Source organism: Chrysochloris asiatica, unplaced genomic scaffold (genome assembly GCF_000296735.1).
Source record: "Chrysochloris asiatica unplaced genomic scaffold, ChrAsi1.0 scaffold00090, whole genome shotgun sequence".
In the NCBI taxonomy this organism is placed as follows: domain Eukaryota; kingdom Metazoa; phylum Chordata; class Mammalia; order Afrosoricida; family Chrysochloridae; genus Chrysochloris; species Chrysochloris asiatica.
In genome coordinates, this window is record NW_006408608.1 from 3,449,619 (window position 1) to 3,468,716 (window position 19,098).

A 19,098-nucleotide genomic window follows, 5' to 3' on the forward strand; every position below is an offset into this window, starting at 1 on the left:
ATGAGGCTTTCTACTCCTGTAAAGATTTACACCCTCGGAAACCCTATACAGGGTCGCTATGGGTCGGAACCGACTCGATGGCACATAACAACAACATAGGGTCTTTGGAAGTAGATTGCTGGGAACTCGATTTCTTCTTAGTCCACCTTAGTGTGGGAGCTCTGCTGAAACCTGTTGAGCATGGTAACAATGTGCAAGCTTTCATAACCATCCTAGGGTGTTGTTACTCCTATTTTACAGATGAGAAAACTGAGGCTTAGAGGGAGGAAAGTGTCTTGTCCAGGCCCTGTGACTGATCACCGGCTCCCCTGCAGCCAAGCCTGATGTCTACCACACTGTGGCTGCTGTCCCCACTCTGCTGTGCCAACACTGTGCTTTTCCACAGACCAGTGGTTCTCAAAGTGTGGTTCCCAGAACAGCAGCATTAGCATCACCTGGGAATTTGTTAGAAATTCAGACTCTTGAATCCCACCCAGATCAAGGTGGGACCCAGCAGTTTGTGTTTTAAGGGGCTCTTCATGCAATTCTGAAAGTGAGCCTATGCACAATAGAACAAAACACTGTCCGGTCCTGGGCCAACCTCACAACTGTTGCCACACTTGAGCCCATTGATGCTGCCAATCCATCCACTTTGCCAGTCCATCTCGCTGGGGATCTTCCTCTTTTTTGCTGACCCTCCACTTTACCAAACATGATATCCTTATCCTGTGACTGGTCCCTCCTGACAACATGTCTGAAGTATGAGACAAAGTTTGGCCATCCTGGCTTCCAAGGAGCTCTCTGGCTATACTTCTTCCAACCCAGATTTGTTTGTTTTTCTGGCAGTCCATGGTACTTTTAATATTCTCCTCCAACACCATAACTAAATGCACCAGTTCGTCTGTGATCTTCCTTAGTCACTGTCCAACTTCCACACATATGTGAGATTATTGAAAATACCATGACTTGGGTCAGGCGCACCTTAGCCCTCTAACTGACATCTTTGCTCTTGAACTCTTGAACACTTTACAGCAGATTTGCCTAATGCAATAAGTCATTTAGTTTCTTATTGCTGCTCCCATGAATGTTGATGGCTGATCTAAGCAAAATGAAGTCTTTGACAACTTAAATCTTTTCTCCATTGATATCGGTGTTGTGGTGAGGATTTTTGTTTTCTTTACATTGGGGTGCGATACAAACTGAAGGCTGTGCTCTTTGATCTTGATCAGTAAGTGTTTTAAGTCCTCTTCACTTTCAGCAAGCAAGGTTGTATCATCTGCATATCGCACGTTGTTAATGAGTCTTCCTCCAATCCTGATACCACATTTTTCTTCATAGAAGCCAGGCTCCTCGGATTATTTGCTCAGCATACAGGTTGAATAAGTATGGTGAAAGAACACAATCTTGTCACACACCTTTCTTAATTTTAAAACATTCAGTGTTCCCATGTTCTGTTCGAACAACTGCCTCTTGGTCCAGGTACAGATTCCTCATGAGCACAATTAAGTGTTCTGGAATACTCATACTTCAAAATGTTGTCCATAGCTTGTCATGATCCACACAATCAAAAGCCTTTGCACAGGTAATATCTTTCTGGTAATCTCTGCTTTCAGTCAAGATTAATCTGACATCAGCAATAATATCCCTCATTCCATGTCCTATTCTTAATCTGGCTTGAACTGCTGGCAGTTCTCTCTCAATGTACATTTGCAGCCATTTTTGAATTATCTTTAGCAAAATTTTATTTGCATCCATTATTAATGATATTGTCTGGTGATTTCTGCATTCCTTTGGGTCATCTCTTTTGGAATGGGCACAAATATAGATCTCTGCCAGTCAGTTGGCCAGGTAGTTGCCTTCCAAATTTTTTGGCATAGATGAGTGAGTGCCTCCGGTGCTTCACCAGTTTGTTGAAAGATTTCAATGTGTATTCCATCAATTCCTGGTGCCTTGTTCTTTGCCAATGCCTTCAATGCACTTAGGGCTTCTTCCTTCAGGATCATTGGCTCTTGATTGTATGCTATGTCTTAAAGTGGTTGAACATTGACCATTTCTTTTTGGTACAGTGACTTTGTGTATTCCTTCCATCTTCTTTTGATGCTTTCTGCATCGTTCAATACTTTGCCCATAGTATCATTCAACATCACAAGTCGAGGCTTTTTTCTTTAGTTCCCTCAGCTTGAGAAATGCTGAGGGTGTTCTTCCATTTTGTTTTTCTAACTCTGGGTCTTTGCACATTACGTTATATTTGACTTTGTGTTCTCGAGCTGCCTTTCAAAATTTTCTGTTTAGCTCTATCACCTCATTTCTTCCATTTGCTTTAGCATCTCTATGCTGGAGAACAAGTTTCAGAATCTCTTTCGATATCCATTTTGCTCTTTTCCTTCTTTTTTGTCTTCTTAATGATGTTTTGCTTTCTTCCTGCATGATGTTCTTGATGTCATCCCACAACTCTTTTTGTCTTCATTCTTTAGTAACTAATGAATCAAATCTGTTCTTCAGATGATCTCTAAATTCAGGTGGGATATGTTCAAGGTCATATTTTGGCTGCTGTGGACTTATTTTAATTTTCTTGAGCTTCAGCCTGAACTTGCATATGAGCAGGTGATGGTCTGTTCTAGTTTGCCCCTGGCCTTATTTTGACCGACAATACAGAGTTTTTCCACCATCTCTTCTCACAGATGTAGTTGATTTGACTTCTGTGTATTCCAGATGATGAGATCCATGTGTATAGTCATCTTTTATGTTGTTTTAAAAAGGTGTTTACAATGAAGAAGTCATTTTGTTGTTGTTATGTGCCATGGAGTTGGTTCCGACCCATAGCGACCCTGTACAGGGTTTCCGAGGCTGTAAATCTTTACGGGAGCAAAAAGCCTCATTTTTCTCCTGCGAAGCAGCTGGTAGTTTCAAACTGCTGACTTTGTGGTTCACAGAGAAGTCATAGGCCTTGCAAAATTCTACCATGAGCTCTCCAGTATTGTTTCTCTCACCAAGGCCATATTTCCTGACTATTGATCCTTCCTCTTTGTTTCCAACCTTTGCATTCCAATCACCAGTAATTCTCAATACATCTTGATTGTGTGTTTGATCAATTTCAGACTGAAGAAGTTGGTAGAATTCTTCAGTTTCATCATCACTGGCTTTAGTGGTTGGTGCGTAAATTTAAATAATAGTGGTTATTATTAATTGGTCTTCCTTGTAGGTGTATGGATATTATCCTATCACAGGCAGTGTTGTATTTCAAGATAGATCTTGATATGTTCTTTTTCATGATGAATGTGATGCCATTCTTCAATTTGTCATTCCTGGCATAGTAAATCTTGTGACTGTCAGATTCAGAATGGCCAATGCCAGTTCATTTCAGCTCACCAAGCTAGGATGTTGATGTTTATGAGTAGATAGAATGCATGAGAATCAAATTGACTACATCTGTATGAAGAGACAGTGTAAAAGTTCCATAGGATCAGGTAAAACAAGGCCAGTGGAAGACTGTGGAACTGACCATCCATTGCTCATATGAAAGTTCAGGTCATAGCTAAAGAAAATTAAAACAAGTCCATGAGGTTAAAAATATAACCTTGAACCTATCCCACCTGAATTTAGACATCATCTCAAGAATAAATTTGGTGAATTAGACAGTAATGACTGAACACCAGAAGAGTTATGGGATGACATCAAGAACACCATACAAGAAGAAAGTAGAAGGTCATTAAAAAGACAGCAAAGAAAGAAAAGACCCAAAAGAAGTTAGATGATCCTCTGAAACTTATTCTCCAGCATTGTTGTTGTTGTTAAGTGCCGTCAAGTTGATTCTGACCCATAGCGACCCTATATAGGGTTTCTGAAGAGCAGCTGGTGAGCTTGAATCACTGATCATGCAGTTCAAACAGCTTTGCAGTCTGGCACATTAACCCACAGCGCCACACCAGGACTCTGCTCTCCAGCATAGAGATGCTAAAAAGTAAGTGAAAGAAATGAGGAAATAAAAGAGGTGAGCAGAAAATTTCCAAGAGCAGCTCAGGAAGACAGAGTCAAATACTATAATGAAACATGCAAAGACTTGGAGCTAGAAAACCAAAAGGTAAGACATTCAGCATTTCTCAAGTTGAAAGAACTGAAGAAAAAAATCCAACCCTCAATTTGCAATATTGAAGAATTCTATGGGCAAAATATTGAAGGATGCCAAAAGCATCACAAAAAGATGAAAGGAAACTGATTGGATTTGTTGAAAGGGGAAATAGAATTTGCCCAGGGAAATGGGCTTCTTGCTAAACCTTTGTAGATTATGGGGCCTTAGGGGGAAATCCAGAGCACCACTTAGAACCTTCTGAGTTGGGATATTCCCATTTGCAACAACATGCAGACCACCCTAGAACTGCTGGAAGAACAAAAGATTCTTATTGAAAGAAAGACCTGAAGAAGAAGAAGAAGAAGAAAAAAAAGCAGACTGTTTGGCTGTTTGAATATAAGCAAGCTGTTTGCTTTGGAGGCATCAAGGAAAGAAAGTCAGCCTATAAGAGAAAACCCCCATCTAGGACTGATACTTAAAGGGAATCCATGAGCAGTCTAGGATGCTTGCTGATGACCACCTGGGTCTACTTGTGAGTGCAAGTGGAGGGAATACAGCAATGAAGACACAGACTGAGTTTGGACATGTTCCACTGGCACTCGTTGGCCTTGAGATGAGAGGAAGATGTGTGAACTCCTGAGTCCATGTGAACCGACCTAGCCACTGAGGACTAGAGCTGAGAATGAAGTGGCCAGCTGGTCTGAAGTGTAGGGAGGTGTGTGTGAACTCCCAAATTTGCAGCTAGGACCCATGCAACTTAGCTTGGATGGCTAGTTGACCAGAACTCAACCTGAGTTAAGATAAAGATGTTTGGTACTAACATGGGTTAATGTGCCAGACTGTAAACCCATTTGAACTGCAAGGGTGGTGGTTCAAGCTCACCAGCTGCTCCTCAGACACTCTATACAGGGTCGCTATGGGTCGGAATCAACTCGACAGCACTTAACAGCAACAACTAAGAAAAGTGCAAATTGCTACAATTTAACAAACTAGAATTTTGCTGGAATGGAAGGATTCTTCATATCATGGAACAACTTTTCTTCCTCAGTGTACTAGGTTGATAGGAATGAGAAATGTATACACTGGCTATCAAAAAAAATTAGACACTGGTGATGGAGACTACAAAGGCACGAAATGTCTGGTTTATAAACTTTCATGAGTGTGCTGAGTTGCAGAATGAGGATGATAAGGTAGAATTCCCACTGAATAGTTTCTCTCTTTCCCAGATGGATCTGGTGAAAGAAGGTAGGGATAGGATCTTATAACTCAATTGTTCATTTGTGAAATATAAGATATAAATGGGGAGCCACAGAGAGGAAGTGGGATAAATGATGTTGCAGAAATGGAACTGTAATCATTGAGATGAAGCAAGGTGTATGGTTTGTTGAATGTAGAGCTGATAATCTTGTCTGTAAACTTTCACCCAATCTACAATAAAGTTTTTTTAAAAATAAAACAAGAAGATGGAAGGAATACACTGAGTCACTGTACCAAAAAGAAATGGTCAATGCTCAACCATTTCAAGAGGTAGCATATGATTAATAACCAATGATATTGAAGGAAGCACTCCAAGATGCACTGAAGGCATTGGCAAAAACAAGGTTCTAGGAATTGATGAACTACAAATCTAAATATTTCAACAAATTGATGCAGCACTGGAGGCATTCATTCATCTATGTTAAGAAATCTGGAAGACAGCTATTGGAAGGCCAACCTATTGGAAGAGATCCATATTTGTGCCCATTCCAAAGAGAAGTAACCCAACAGAATGCATAAGTAATCTAACAATACCATTAATATCACATGCAAATAAAATTTTGCTAAAGATACAACAGTACATTGACAGAGACCTGCCAGAAATTCAAGCTGATTCAGAAGAGAATGTGGAACTAGGGATATTATTTCTGACATCAGATGGATCTTGGCTGAAAGCAGAGCATACCAGAAAGATGTTTATCTTTGCTTTACTGACTATGCAAAGGCTTTTGACTGTGTAGATCATGGCAAAATATAGATACATTGGGAAGAATTGGTATTCCAGAACCCTTAATTGTGCTCATGAGGAAACTGTACATAGACCGAGAGGCATACATTTGAACAGAACAAGGAGACGCTGGATGATTTAAAATCAGGAAAGGTGTGTACTGAGCATATGATCTGAGAAACTGGATTAGATGAAGAAGAACATGGCATCAGGAGTGAAGGAAGACTCATTAACAACTTTTGATATGCAGATGACACAACCTTTCTTGCTGAAAGGGAAAAGGACTTAAAATATTTACTGATGAAGATCAAAGACCATAGCCTTTAGTATGGATTACACCCCAATGTAAAGAAGACAAAAATCCTCATCAATGGTCCAATAAATAACATCATGATAAATGGAGAAAAGACTGAAGTTGACAAAGATTTCGTATTTTTTTAAATAAAAAAGCTTTTATTGTGAATTGAGTGAGTGAAAGTTTACAGGGCAGATCACCCATTTTACATTGAATAAATCATTGCAATGATTACAATCCCCTCCATGCACCATCAGCTAACAGTATTTACCTCTATTACCTTTTTTTTTTTTAATGTACATTTGTTGTTGTTAAGTGCCGTCGAGTCAGTTCCGACCCATAGCAACCCTGTATAGGGTTTCCAAGGTGCAGCTGGTGAGCTTGAACTATGGACCTTGAAGTTCAAACAGCTTTACAGTCTGGTGCATTAACCCACAGCACCATGTGTGTGATGTACACATACCACTTTGAAAATATATATTCGTTTAAATGTCCAAAGGGTACTTTCCTCAGTTCATGGGCCTATAGTCCTCTGCTCCTCTGTCTGTCTATGCCATCTTCTCTGCCACCATCTCTGTTGTCACTGCTTCTCTGGTTAGAATCCCTCGCTCCTCTCATGCTCATGATGGTCCTAGGGTCCCCTGTTCCTGATGTGACAGATTAACTGCTCCTCCTTTTAGTTGCAACTCTTCTACATTTACAGTATGACAATCGCTCACAAAAAAGTCCTGCTAACAATTACTCACAATTGAATCATAATATCCTATCCCCCTCATCACTAGACCCATCTGGACAAGAGAAAAATTATTCAGTGGAAATTCTATCTTTTCCACCCTGTTCTAACACTAAGCACACTCATGAAAGCTTGTAAGCCAGTCACTTTGTGCCTTTATTTGTTGTTAAGTGCCATCGAGTCTGTTCCGACCCAAAGCAACCTTGTATATGGTTTCCAAGGAGCAGCTGGTGAGCTTGAACCACCGACCTTGCAGTTCAAATGACTTTGCAGTCTGACGCATTAGCCCACGGTGCCACACCAGGACTCCTGTGACTTTATAGCCCTCCTAATTTTGATAGTTGAAGTCTAAGTTGCCTGTCCCTAACAACCAAGTGTACTGAGGAGGCATGTTTGATCTTTGATATGAAGGATCCTTCTCTTTTGGTTGGAATTTTGGGCAACTTCATCCATAAGCAAAGGTCCAGTTCATCAAGTTGTAGCAATTTACACTTGCTCCCTGTATCAAACTTCATCTTCATCTGAGCAAGTTCTGGTCAGCAAGTCATCCAAGCTAGGTCAAATGGGTATTAGCTGCAAGTTTGGGAGTTCTCGCACACCTCCCCCAACTTCAGACGGACTGGTGGTTTCACTTTAACTCTAGTCCCCATTGGCTAGGTCAGTGCAAAGAGTTCATTTTGCTTCGGACTGCAAACAATGCTCCAAGCAGCCAAGAAATCAAATTAGGTACTGCATTAGGCAAATCTGCTGCACAAGACCTCTTAAAAGTTTTTGTAAGAGTAAAGATGTCGGTTTGAGGAGTAGGGTGCAAATGGACCAAGCCATACTTTTTTTTAATAGCCTCATATGCATATGAAACGAATACAAAAGATCGTAGAAGAGTTGATGTGTTTGAATTATGGTGTTGGAGAAGAATATCAAAAGTACCATAGACTGTCAGAAGAACAAACAAATTTGTGTTGGAAGTACAGCCAGAATGCTCCCTGTAAGTCAGGATGGCAAAACTCTGGGCATGTTATCAGAAAGGACCTGTCCCTAGAAAAGAACTTCATTCTTGGTAAAGTGGAGGGTCAGTGAAGAAGAGGAGTACCCCCAATGCGATGCAGTGACGAAGTGGCAGCAAGCAATGGGCTCAAGATTAACAATGATTTTTCAGGATGGCACAGGACCAAGCAGTATTTCATTCTGTTGTGCATAAGGTTGCTATGAGTCGGAAACAACTTGATGGCACCTAACAACAACAGCTGTATCATTATTTGCTGTTGTTAGGTGCCATTGAGTTGGTTCCGACCTATAGCTATCCTATATGGGATTCCTAAGGGGTGGCTGGTGAGTTTGAACCATTAACCTTGTGGTTTAAGCTGACCTTGTGGTTGAGTGCTTATCCTACAGTGCTACACCAGGACTCCAACAACAACTATATTAAGAACTGTGTGAATGAGTTTACAGGGGCATGGCGGTTCCGTAGTATTAACACTGGACTCCGAATCACAAGGCCAGGGGTTTGAACCCACCAGACTTTCTGCTCCTGAAAAGATGTACAGCCTCAGAAACCCTATATAGGGTCATTATGAGCAAGAAGGGACTCTACAGCACATAGCAACAATAACAAACCACTTTACATACAGCTCCACACCAACTCTGGATGTACGCACTTTTATTGTTTTCCTTTTTAGATGAAGAAACTGGGGCTGGAGTCAAACAATGCACTATTGGATGAGGATAACTATGAGCCTGACCTTTCTTGTGTGTAGCTTTAGTGCTCATTCACAGAAGCATGCAACGTGGACCCCACTCTCCTCATTTCACAGATAACACTGAGATCCCAAGGCACTCTGTCCACTGTAACCAGCCACACAGCTTGGGAGCAGTGAAACTGGGATCCCACCCAGAACCTCTGCTTCTGCCCCAACTCTCCACTGCAATGCACACATTGTCTGGAGCTGGGGAGATGGGGAAGGGATGTAAGTGAGGTTGGAAGGAAAATGTGGGAGGCAGGTTTGTCATAAGGACCAGGAAAGTGAAGGTGGTCAGGTTGGTTTTCTTACCAGTTGGTCGACCAGGTGGTGCTTCAGATGAAGGCAGCCGTGGGTGGAGGCCAAACAAGGAAGGGTCAGGGAGTCATTGGGGCCAGGTGACAGGTGCAGCCCCCGAGGGCTGTGAAGTCACTGAGGGAGGGTGCGTGGGCTGAGGGGAGCAGAGGGTGGGTCTAAACTGTGGGCACTGCTGAAGTTTGGGGACCTGGGCTATGGCTCTATCTCCCTGCATGATCCAGAATTTTCTCAGCTGAAAATGAAAAAAGGATCCCTCTTTCACAAGGTTACAGTAGAAGGTATGTGAAATGTGCAATGTGTGGGGTTTGGCTCACTCATTTCTGGGAAGTTCTCTCTTCCTCTTCCCCTCCTCTCCCCTTTGTTGAATTCACACTCTGAGTATACGCTGGAGTCACGAGTGTTTGACCAAACGAGGCAATGGGATGTCCCTCCTGAAGAGCCTTAGAAATGAGACAGTTGTGCCCCAGTGACCTGAGATGTCAACTCCCTCACAACCAAACTCATTATTGCGAGTAGATGCTGACTCCTACAGAACACAGTGGAATCACTATGGATTCTCCTATGGAGTGGCTGGCAGGTTCAAACTGCCAACCTTTCCGGTAGTAACCGTGCTGCACCACCAGGGCAAGGGATAATAATGACAAGAGGTCCACATGGCTGTGACATTTCTCTCTCCCTCCACCTGTCTCGCTCTCTCATTCTTGCTCTCCCCATCTTTGTTCTACCTCCTCCTGCTCTCCTTCTCTCTTCTGTTGCAAAAAGCCTTTGACTGGGCACCAGGAACTTCGGGCGCATAAAGATGAGTACATTCTTTCTGTGTCCTCAACTTTATTCCAGTCATTTAACAATCACATAAAGAGCACAGGCCCAGTCTGCCCACTTATCCATCCAACCCATCAGCCCCCCGCTATGTGCTGGGAGACACATCTGGGTGGGGCCCACTGCCTGGTCAGAGGGATTCCTGGTTGTGAGGAGGGTGGTTTCTGCAGTGGGAGGATCGATCTGGGCTTCGCTTTCTGGGTGTCTCCTCATCCTCTTTGTCATGAGCATGGATCTACATCTGCTAAACAAAAAGCTGTTGTCCCCTCACCCCCTCCTGTGCCCAGCCTGGCCCTCATGCCAACAGTACAGGCTGGGGAACTGGGATGGGCTGGATTGTTGTTGAGGGAGGGGTTTCTGCTCTGCCCTGACCTGGGTCTCAGTGCCCTGACTGCTGGGTCAGGAAGATTCTAGCTCAGACTATTCAGGTGTAACAACCGCATAGGGTGGGCCTGTCCACTAGACAGCAAGAGGCTTTTACCTGTGGTTGGTGGCTCTGCTGTTCAATGGAACCCACTCCTAGGTCAGCCCAGGATGGAAAGTGACCACCATCTCAGGTCGCTCTGACAAGCTGCTTGGCTTACCACTGATCCTAGCTGGGTCTCAGTTCTCTACTGCTTCCCGGGTTGCTGGGAGACCTAGCAGTTTGGTGTGTGATCTCTATAAATGGTGGCTAGAGAATCATTTTGTTGTTACTGGTTGCCATGGAGTTAACACCAATTCATGATGACCTCATGCTTGTGGAACAGGACTGCTCCATCAGGGTTTCAAGGCTGTAACCTTTCCTAAGTAGGTCACTAGGCCTGTCTTCCAAGGTGCATGTGGCTGGGTTTGAAGGATCAACCTTCTGGCCAGTAGTCCATTGCTTGTCCATTTGCTCCATGCAGGGACTGCAGATAATAATAGTAAGAACAAATAGCAGGAGGCCAGCCTCTGCACAGAGGAGAGGAAGGGGCCCAGGAATGTCATAGCAGAACCTGGCACCCTACTGCTCAGGGCCTGGGTCTACTTTGTACTTGGCCAAACTGAAATTTCAGAGCAGCCTATGTTTTACAGGCAAAGCCCAGAGACTCTTGCTCTTGGCTCCATAGTTGGCTATTTTCCTTAGTATTCACATAGCTGCATGATAAGGCAGCCTGCCCAGCTGGGAGGAGAGGACAGGAGCGAGACATGCCATGTGCTGGGTAGAACAGGATTGTGAACTAATGAATCAAGGACCTCAAGAGACTGCAATCTGGGACCGAAAGACACAGGGTACCTGGACTGTATGTTTTATCAGTCTCTGCTCTCTCTGGCCCAGGTGGTTTCCTGGAGGCCACAAGGGCTGGTCTTGCTACCTGCTGGGGCTTTCCAGTCACCACCTTCAGCCCCACAGCCAGTCTGCCCAATGGGGAAACTGGGACCCCAACAGGCTAGGTGAGGTTGGAATCTGACCCTAGAAGGTGTGCTTTTTCATTTGACTGTTTTCCACATTCATTCAGGTCCTAAACAAGTAACTTTCTTAGTTAAATGGGGACTCTTCACTGTGTGTGCGTGTGTGTGTTCACACCTGTGTGAGACTGTGCACGTACACGTGTGTGTACATTTGAGCATGGTGGTGGTGGTGGTGGTGGTGTGTTATGGAATCGGTTCTGGCTCATAGCCACCCTGTATAGCGTTTCCGAGGCTGTAAATCTTTACGGGAGCAGCAAGCCTCATCTTTCTCCCACACAACTGCCGATAGTTTTGAACTGCTGACCTCTACACTACCAGAGGTCCTTATGTTGGTGCACATACAATCAAGAACTGTATCTTCTCATAATTTCTAATACTCTGTGTACTACCAGCACTGAAAAACTGAGCCTCAGACAAATGACCTCATTCCTTCAACTACGTCTAACGTTTCCTACAAATGACCACCAGTTGGACAACATCTACCATCTGCAACACTCTCACATACAGTGACTCCTGCAATCTTAAAGGAAAGGGGGTCACTCTGCTGGACCCTTGGCATGCATGATGTAATTGTAATTTAATCCTTCCTATAACCCAGCAGGGTAGGGGGGTTAGTGTTCCCATTTTACAGATGGAAAAATTGAGGCACAGAGACATGAACAGACTTGCCCTTGCTCCTTGCCATCACACCAAGTGGTTTCTTGTTAAGAAAGATATGGTAGCAGGAAGAGAAATCCACTGATGGGCTTCAGAGTGCCTACCATCTTCTGGGGTTGGTACCTCTTGGGGTTCCCACCTGCTCCAGGCCTTATCGAAGCCCTTCAGAAATGGCATGAGTTTAGTCACCTGGGAGAAGTGCCCATCAGGGCCAGTCTCCCGATTTTGCTATCTTTAAGTTAGGTGAACCTGGGCAGGTGTTCTCACTCCTCTGAGCCTTAGTATCCACATCTTGTTGACCCAGTTGTTGTACTGTGGTGGCTTGTGTGTTGCTGTGACGCTGGAAGCTATGCCACAAGTATGTCAGATAACTTCAGGGTCACCTATAGTGGACAGGTGTCAGTACAGCTTCTGAACACAAAGACAGACTAGGAAGAAGGATGAGGCAGTCTGTTTCTGAAAACGCAGTCCCTGAAAACTTTATCAATAACAGCAGAACATTGTCTGGAATAGTGCCGGATGATGAGCCCCTTAGGTTGGAAGGCACTCAAAATACAATTGGGGAAGAGTTGGGCTTATGAAAAATACTTTTGTTGTCATAACTAACTGTTGTTGTTGTTAAGTGCCATTGAGTCGATTCCGACCCATTGAGACCCTGTATAGGGTTTCCAAGGAGCAGCTAGAGAGTTTGAATCACCAACCTTGCAGTTCAAACGACTTTACAATCTGATGCATTAGCCCACAGCACCACACCAGGACTCCCATAGCTAACTACAGTAATATTTTTATGAAAAAAAAAAAAAAAAACAAAACTAGAAGAAAAAAAAAAAAAAAAACATTTCTGGTGAAACATTGCACCAACATTTTATAAGACGATCATTTTGGTGTCACCCTTTCTGACCATGTCACCCAGTGCCCTCTGTCCACTGCTTCCAAGAAAATGTTCCTGCCTGGGATGGAAGACCAGGGCTGCCATTCCTATTACTGATAATAACCATGACCATCACATACACACCCGGAGAATGTCCCTCAACCATCTGGTTTACCCCAGAGTCTGGCACATGGCTTGGTACATAGTCGATACTCAATTACTATTTGCTGAATAAATGAATGAATGATCAACTATCCAAATGTACCAGTCTGCTATGAGTGCAACAAACATCTTCCCATTTATTCACATTTAACCCCTATAACCACCTTATGAAGTGGGTATCCTATTCTCTCCTATTTCACAGATTAGGAAACTGAGGTTTAGTTGCTCATTGCTGCCCAGTTAACTAAGAGCAGGGCTTTGCTGAGAGATGTGAAATAACAAAATGTACCTTCAACCAGGTTCTTGTCAATCAGAAGGCCTAGGTTCTAGCCTTGCTTCCAGAACTCTCTAGCTCTATGACCTTAGGCAAGTCACAGACACTTTCTGAGAGGAATCAGACCTTGTTTGCTTCCCAATAATTCTTCATGGTGAGGTGCACAGGAACTTGTACTTGTGTAAGGGTCAAGAGCCCACTGCAGTGAGCCTCGGCACCTCTCCAGACCTCTCAGGTCTTATCCCAGCCAGCTGTTCTCCTGGCAGTGGCTACCAAGACTAGAGCCTGGAGTTGGAGCCAAGCACACATTCTGTGTTGGCAGGACAGCCTTGTACAGCATCCCTGGACCCGCCACCTGTCCCTGAAAGGCCCTGTTCTCACCTGAGGATGTTGACTCGAGACTCGGTGCCCAGCACACACACAGCATGGGTGGGCCGCTCTGGAACCACGCAGATTACTGCCCCCTGGGCCATTATCCAGCCTGCACGTCCCTCCTGCTGCAGGAAGCCCCCGGGCTGGTTCCTTTATACCGCCCAGCAGAGGCCATGAGTCAGCGCCTGTGGTGGAGGCCCATGGCCTCAGCCCCTCCCGCTTAGGTCCAGGGCGGGTACTCTGCCCTCCTCTGCCCCTCGGACAGCCCTCTCAGTGCCAGGATCAGAAGCAGTCAACTTGCTCAGTGTTCTGGGAGGTGCTGGCGGGGAGGGGGAGCAGGCTCACTCTTCCGTGAGGAAGCTCTCACCTGGGTGCAGTTCTGAGCCCTCCTGCCGTGACCCCGCCCAGCTGGGTGCCCATGACCATCTACATCCACCCAACTGTGCCAAACAAGGGCATCTGAGAAGAGAAAGCAACATAAGCAGGAAGGTCAGGATTTTAAGCAAGAGGTCACAGCCCTGGCTATACGAGGCGTGGGGCAAGTCTCTGCAGGCTGGGTTAACCACATGGCAGCAACCTCTTCTTCAATGTGCCCTGTGTGCCAGGCACCTGCGTGTACTTGGTCTGGAGTCGCTCATGATAGCAGGGTTAGGAAAAAGGCATTCTTACTATCCCCCTACCTCACCCTGACGTTGATACCATTAACATCCCCACATTACCGGGAAAGAAACTGAGGTACAGAGAAGTCACACAGCTAGAAAGCACTGGAGTTCTAGAGTGTGGGGTGGTTCTCAGCTACCTGTCTATGCCATGCATACTTTTCAGACTTTGTCATATCTACTTGTGATGCTGTAGGATAAGCACTGGACTAGTAACAGAAGGGTCAGCAGTTCAAACCCACCAGCCACTCTCAGAAACTCTATATAGGGTCACAATGAGTAGGAACCAATGTAACAACATGCAACAAAAGAACTCTCACTACGGTACAACGTATGTGTTCTTGTTGTAAAGTGCCTTTGAGTCATAGCGACCCTGTACAGGATTTCCAAGGAGCAGCTGGTGAGTTTGAACTGCTGACCTTGCAACCGACCTTGGGGTCCAGTGATTTGTCGGACAGTGCTACATCAGGACTCCACAAGATATGGTGGTGGTGGTTATGTGCCGTGGACTCAGTTCCGACTCATAGCCACCTGGTACAGGTTTCCGAGGGTGTAAATCTTTACGGGAGCAGAAAGTCTCATCTTCCTCCTGCGTAACGCTGGTAGTTTCGAACCGCTGACCTTGACGTTCGCAGCCGATTTGTAACCACTATGCTACCAGAAGGACTTCTGGTAGCGTAGTGGTTATGAATCGTGCTGCGAACCTTAAGGTTAGCGGTTTGAAACTGCCCACCACTCCGCAGGAGAAAGATGAGGCTTTCTACTCCCGTAAAGATTTATACCCTCGGAAACCCTGTACTGGGTCACTATGGGTCGGAACTGACTCGACGGCACTTAACAACAACAACAACAACAACAACATGCTACCAGAGCTCCTATGCATGTATTATTGCTACCCATTTGTCAGAAGGGAAAATTGAGGCTCAGAGAAGACAAGTGCCTGTCCAAGGCCCCATAGCCAGTGCATGGCTGAGCTGGTCTGGAAGCCAGTGTTCTCTGCACACTTCAGGGTGCCTGTCTTTTGCTGGGACTTTTGGGTGTCAGACTAGACAGAGCTGCCACCAGGACACTCACTCAGCCACAGAGCTGTGGTTACATTTGGGCCTTTGGTGTCAGGCTTTGTCTGCCCATGGGGTGCCGAGTGAGAGGACTAGACAGGCCCCAACAGGGAAAAACCAGAGGGTCCATGCACAGGGATCTAGAAAGGAGCATTGTGGTTGGGGATGCTGTGTTTTGTTTGCTTTGGTTTCAAAGTAGAGCATTTGCATTAGTAATTAAGAGTCTGACTTTGAAAATGGACAGGTCTGAATTCAAATTCTACTTCATACCAAATGCCTGTGAGGTGGGTCCTAGCATGATGCCCACTTGATAGATGAGTAACAGAGGCTCAGAGAGGCTAAATAAGTCTCCTAAGGTCCCACAACCCATACAGCGAGGGGTCCAGGACCCAACCCCGTTTTCTAGCTTCTAAGCCTATTTTCTTTACCAGAATATAATGGAGCCAAACCTGCTGCTTGGATGCGTCTATATAACTGCTCGTACACAGAAAATCTTGATAAAGGAAACTTCTTTGTGACCCATACAATTCAAGCTCATTTGAGCTTCTAATAAAAGTTGGCAGGAGGGAGCCATCAATTGTCAGAGTTGAGAGAGTCCCCAGAGAAATCCAAATCCAGTCCTCATTCTATGGGGATGGGAAACACAAGGCACAGAGAGGGCATGTGAAATGCCCATGGTCACACAGCAAGTCAGAGGGAGGGTTCAAATTCCACCATGTCTTAGGTCTCCTGGGTAATGTTTCCTTTATTTTTATTCTTTCCACTCAAAGTAGGGGGTCTAAATTTGCTGTGGATAAGCCACAAAGAGGACAAGCTAAAAGCAATTTTATGAACTTAACAAATATTTATTGAGTATCTAGTACTTGCCAGACACTGTGGAGACACAGTGAATGAAACAGACCAAGATTCCTGCCTTCCTGGAGTTTATTTTCTAATAGAAGTCGACACTCAATAGGCATGAAATAGAATAAGTGAAATATATGGAAAAATGAAGTAGCGGGAGGGCCGTTAGGAACATGCTGTGAGTGGCAGGTTGCAATTTTAAATAGGGTGGTCAGGGTAGGTGACAATGTGAGTATTTGGGGAAAGGATGTTCCAGGCAGAGGAACAGAATACAACCAGTGTGAAGATACTGCTGCAGAGACGTGCCTGTGGGCTCCTGGAAGAATGAGAAGGAAGGCCCTTGTGAGTGAGGTAGAAAGAGGAGGAGGGTGGAGGGAACAGCAGGAGAGGAGGTGGTAGTGAGGAAACAGATCCCAAAGAGTCTTTGGGGAGCATTGTAAGGATGTTGGCTTCTATTCCAAGTCACATAAGGAGCCATGGGGAAGTTTGATCAGAGGAGGAACATAACATGATTTGGTTTCTTTGAACTCAGCCCCTTAGGTTGCTTCATGAAAATAGACCACAAAAGGTCAAAGACGCACAGGAGACTAGACCATGGGATAAACAAGGAAGGATGGAGGCCAGGAAATGGTTACTGTAGGTAGGCAAGAGATTATGGGGGCAACGGACGAAGCAAAAAGTGGTCAGCTTGGATATATTATGATGCTATAGCCAACAGGATTTGCAGGTGGGTTGTATGTGGGAACCAGGAAAAGAGAGGAACCAGGGTGATTCCAAAGTTAGGAGACTGAGCACCTGGAAGGATGGAGTTGCCATCATCTGAGCTGGGGGAGTCTGGGGGAGTCTGGGGCAGGGAAGGTATGGGCAGTGGGGACATCAGTTTAGTCCTGGTCATGTCAAATGTGAGGTATCCATTACAGCCTATGCCCAGAGATCCTGTAGGGCGAGTCAACACATGATTCTGGAGTTCAAAAGAGAGGACCAGGCTAGACGTTTAATCTGTGAGCTATTGGCTTGGAGAGCTCACTGAGGGATGAACATGCTTGGAGACAAGAGAAGACCAAGGAGTAAACCCTGAGGCACTTTAACAGAAACGGAGAGGGATCCACCAGCGCGAGAGAGAATCCAGAGAGAAAAGCCTTGTTAATTCCATAGGAGACAATGAAAGGTTTATAAGCATTCCTTTCATTATAACACTGGGACGCTTCACTCTACCTACACACACATGTGCTCCACATACACACACATGTGCACACAGTCTTGGGGCGAGCAGCTGACCTGCAATGGCCTCTTTGCTGACCTGCGCTTGGTCATGCAGGGCAGGGTAGGAGCAGTGGTCTTTGGAGTGGGCAGAGATGAGAGCAGGGGTCAAGATTAGTGAAACAAGAGGCAGATGGGTCTGGGAGAGGGGTATGGGGTACCACTCACCCTACTCTAGCATCTCTGAAGGCTACTTCATCCCATAACTGCCTCCTACTGTTGGACGCGGAGGCTGTTTGTAACATTTCAGCATTATAGATGATGGTGTGATGCATGAATAAACTGTGCTTACATCTGCGGCTATTTGCATGGACTTTGTGGATTGTCTTTACATAATCTAGTCACTGCTGACACCTCCATCCTCACCTGGGGCCTCTCTCCCCCAACTCACCTTGCTCCAGACAGCCAGGTCTTCCTTCAGTCCCTAGAAGGGCTCAGGAAGTTTTGGGTTTCAGGATCTCTCTGGAGAGCACTCCTCTAGCGTTGTCTCCTCATTATGACCTCTGCCCTGACCCGAGTGATGCTTCAGTAGCAGGGATGGAGCTTGAGAACAATGACTGTATGTAGTCAGGTGGCATGGGTTCAAATCTTAGCTCTGCACACCTTCTAGCTGTGTGAATCTGCATGAGTTACCTTAGTGCCTTGTGTCTCAGTTTCCTCATGCAGAATAACCATTCTTACTTCATGAGATTGCTGGGAGGATGAGATGAGTTAATACATATAAAACTTCCAAAAACGATATCCGGTGGTCTGTTTCTGTACAGACGAATCCAAGAAAACCCCATAGAATAGCTCTTTTCTGTAACATCTGGGATTGCCAGGCGTCAGTCAGAATCAACTCAACAACAATGGGTGTGGTTTTTCGGTTTGGTTATTAAACACCTGGGTGGTGTGAAGTTAATATGTTTTGCTGCTAGCCAAGAAGTTGGAAGTTTGAGTCCACCTAGAGGTGTCTTGTGAGAAAGGCCTAGTGAGCTATTTTCAAAAACCCATCACTGCAAACCCTGTGGGTACAGTTCCACTCTGATGCACATGAATTTGAAACGAGTTGGAATCGACTGATGGCAGCTGGTAAGTGGCGCACTTGTCATTAGTCCCTGAGCTACATTGGTTCTAATTCTCCCCATACCGCATGGGACAGAAATGCCATCTCAGTCCTGCAGAGTGGTGAGCTGCCATGCTCTAGGTCTCCAACCCAGCTCCATAGGACACACTTACCAGGTGCCTGGATTGCATCACTTCTAATCCAGCAACCTGGCTTCAGATGAGGAAATTGGGCCTCAGAGGGGGTTAGGCAATCTGACCAAAGTTACGCAGACAGGAAGTGGTGATGCCTGACTTAGCTTTGCTTGGCCTGACTTCTGAGTCTGTGTGAGCTTGTCCCACTCTGTCAGCCCATGCAGCCTCTCATGGAACAGGGCCCTCAGCCAAGGAGTGTGAAGGTCTTCCAGTACTGAGACCAGGTCTTCCGGCCTCTCTGCCTCCATCACTTAGGCATGAAACTGGGAATGAGTCATGCATGTTGGCAGAAACTGGCTAACCTCCCCCTCCTGCTAAGGTGTTCCTCCAGGTGCC

At 45.2% G+C, this 19,098-nt stretch overlaps 1 protein-coding gene across 1 annotated transcript in view; it reads right to left on the reverse strand.

Moving 5' to 3' along the window:
• PADI4 (peptidyl arginine deiminase, type IV) overlaps nt 1-13,804 on the reverse strand; it is a 46,596-nt gene extending 32,792 nt beyond the window's left edge. The window contains exon 1 of the mRNA XM_006866408.1: nt 13,713-13,804. Within this exon, the coding sequence (XP_006866470.1) occupies nt 13,713-13,804 (92 nt within the window). The remainder of the gene's footprint in view (nt 1-13,712) is intronic.
• Nucleotides 13,805-19,098: the final 5,294 nt, after the last annotated feature.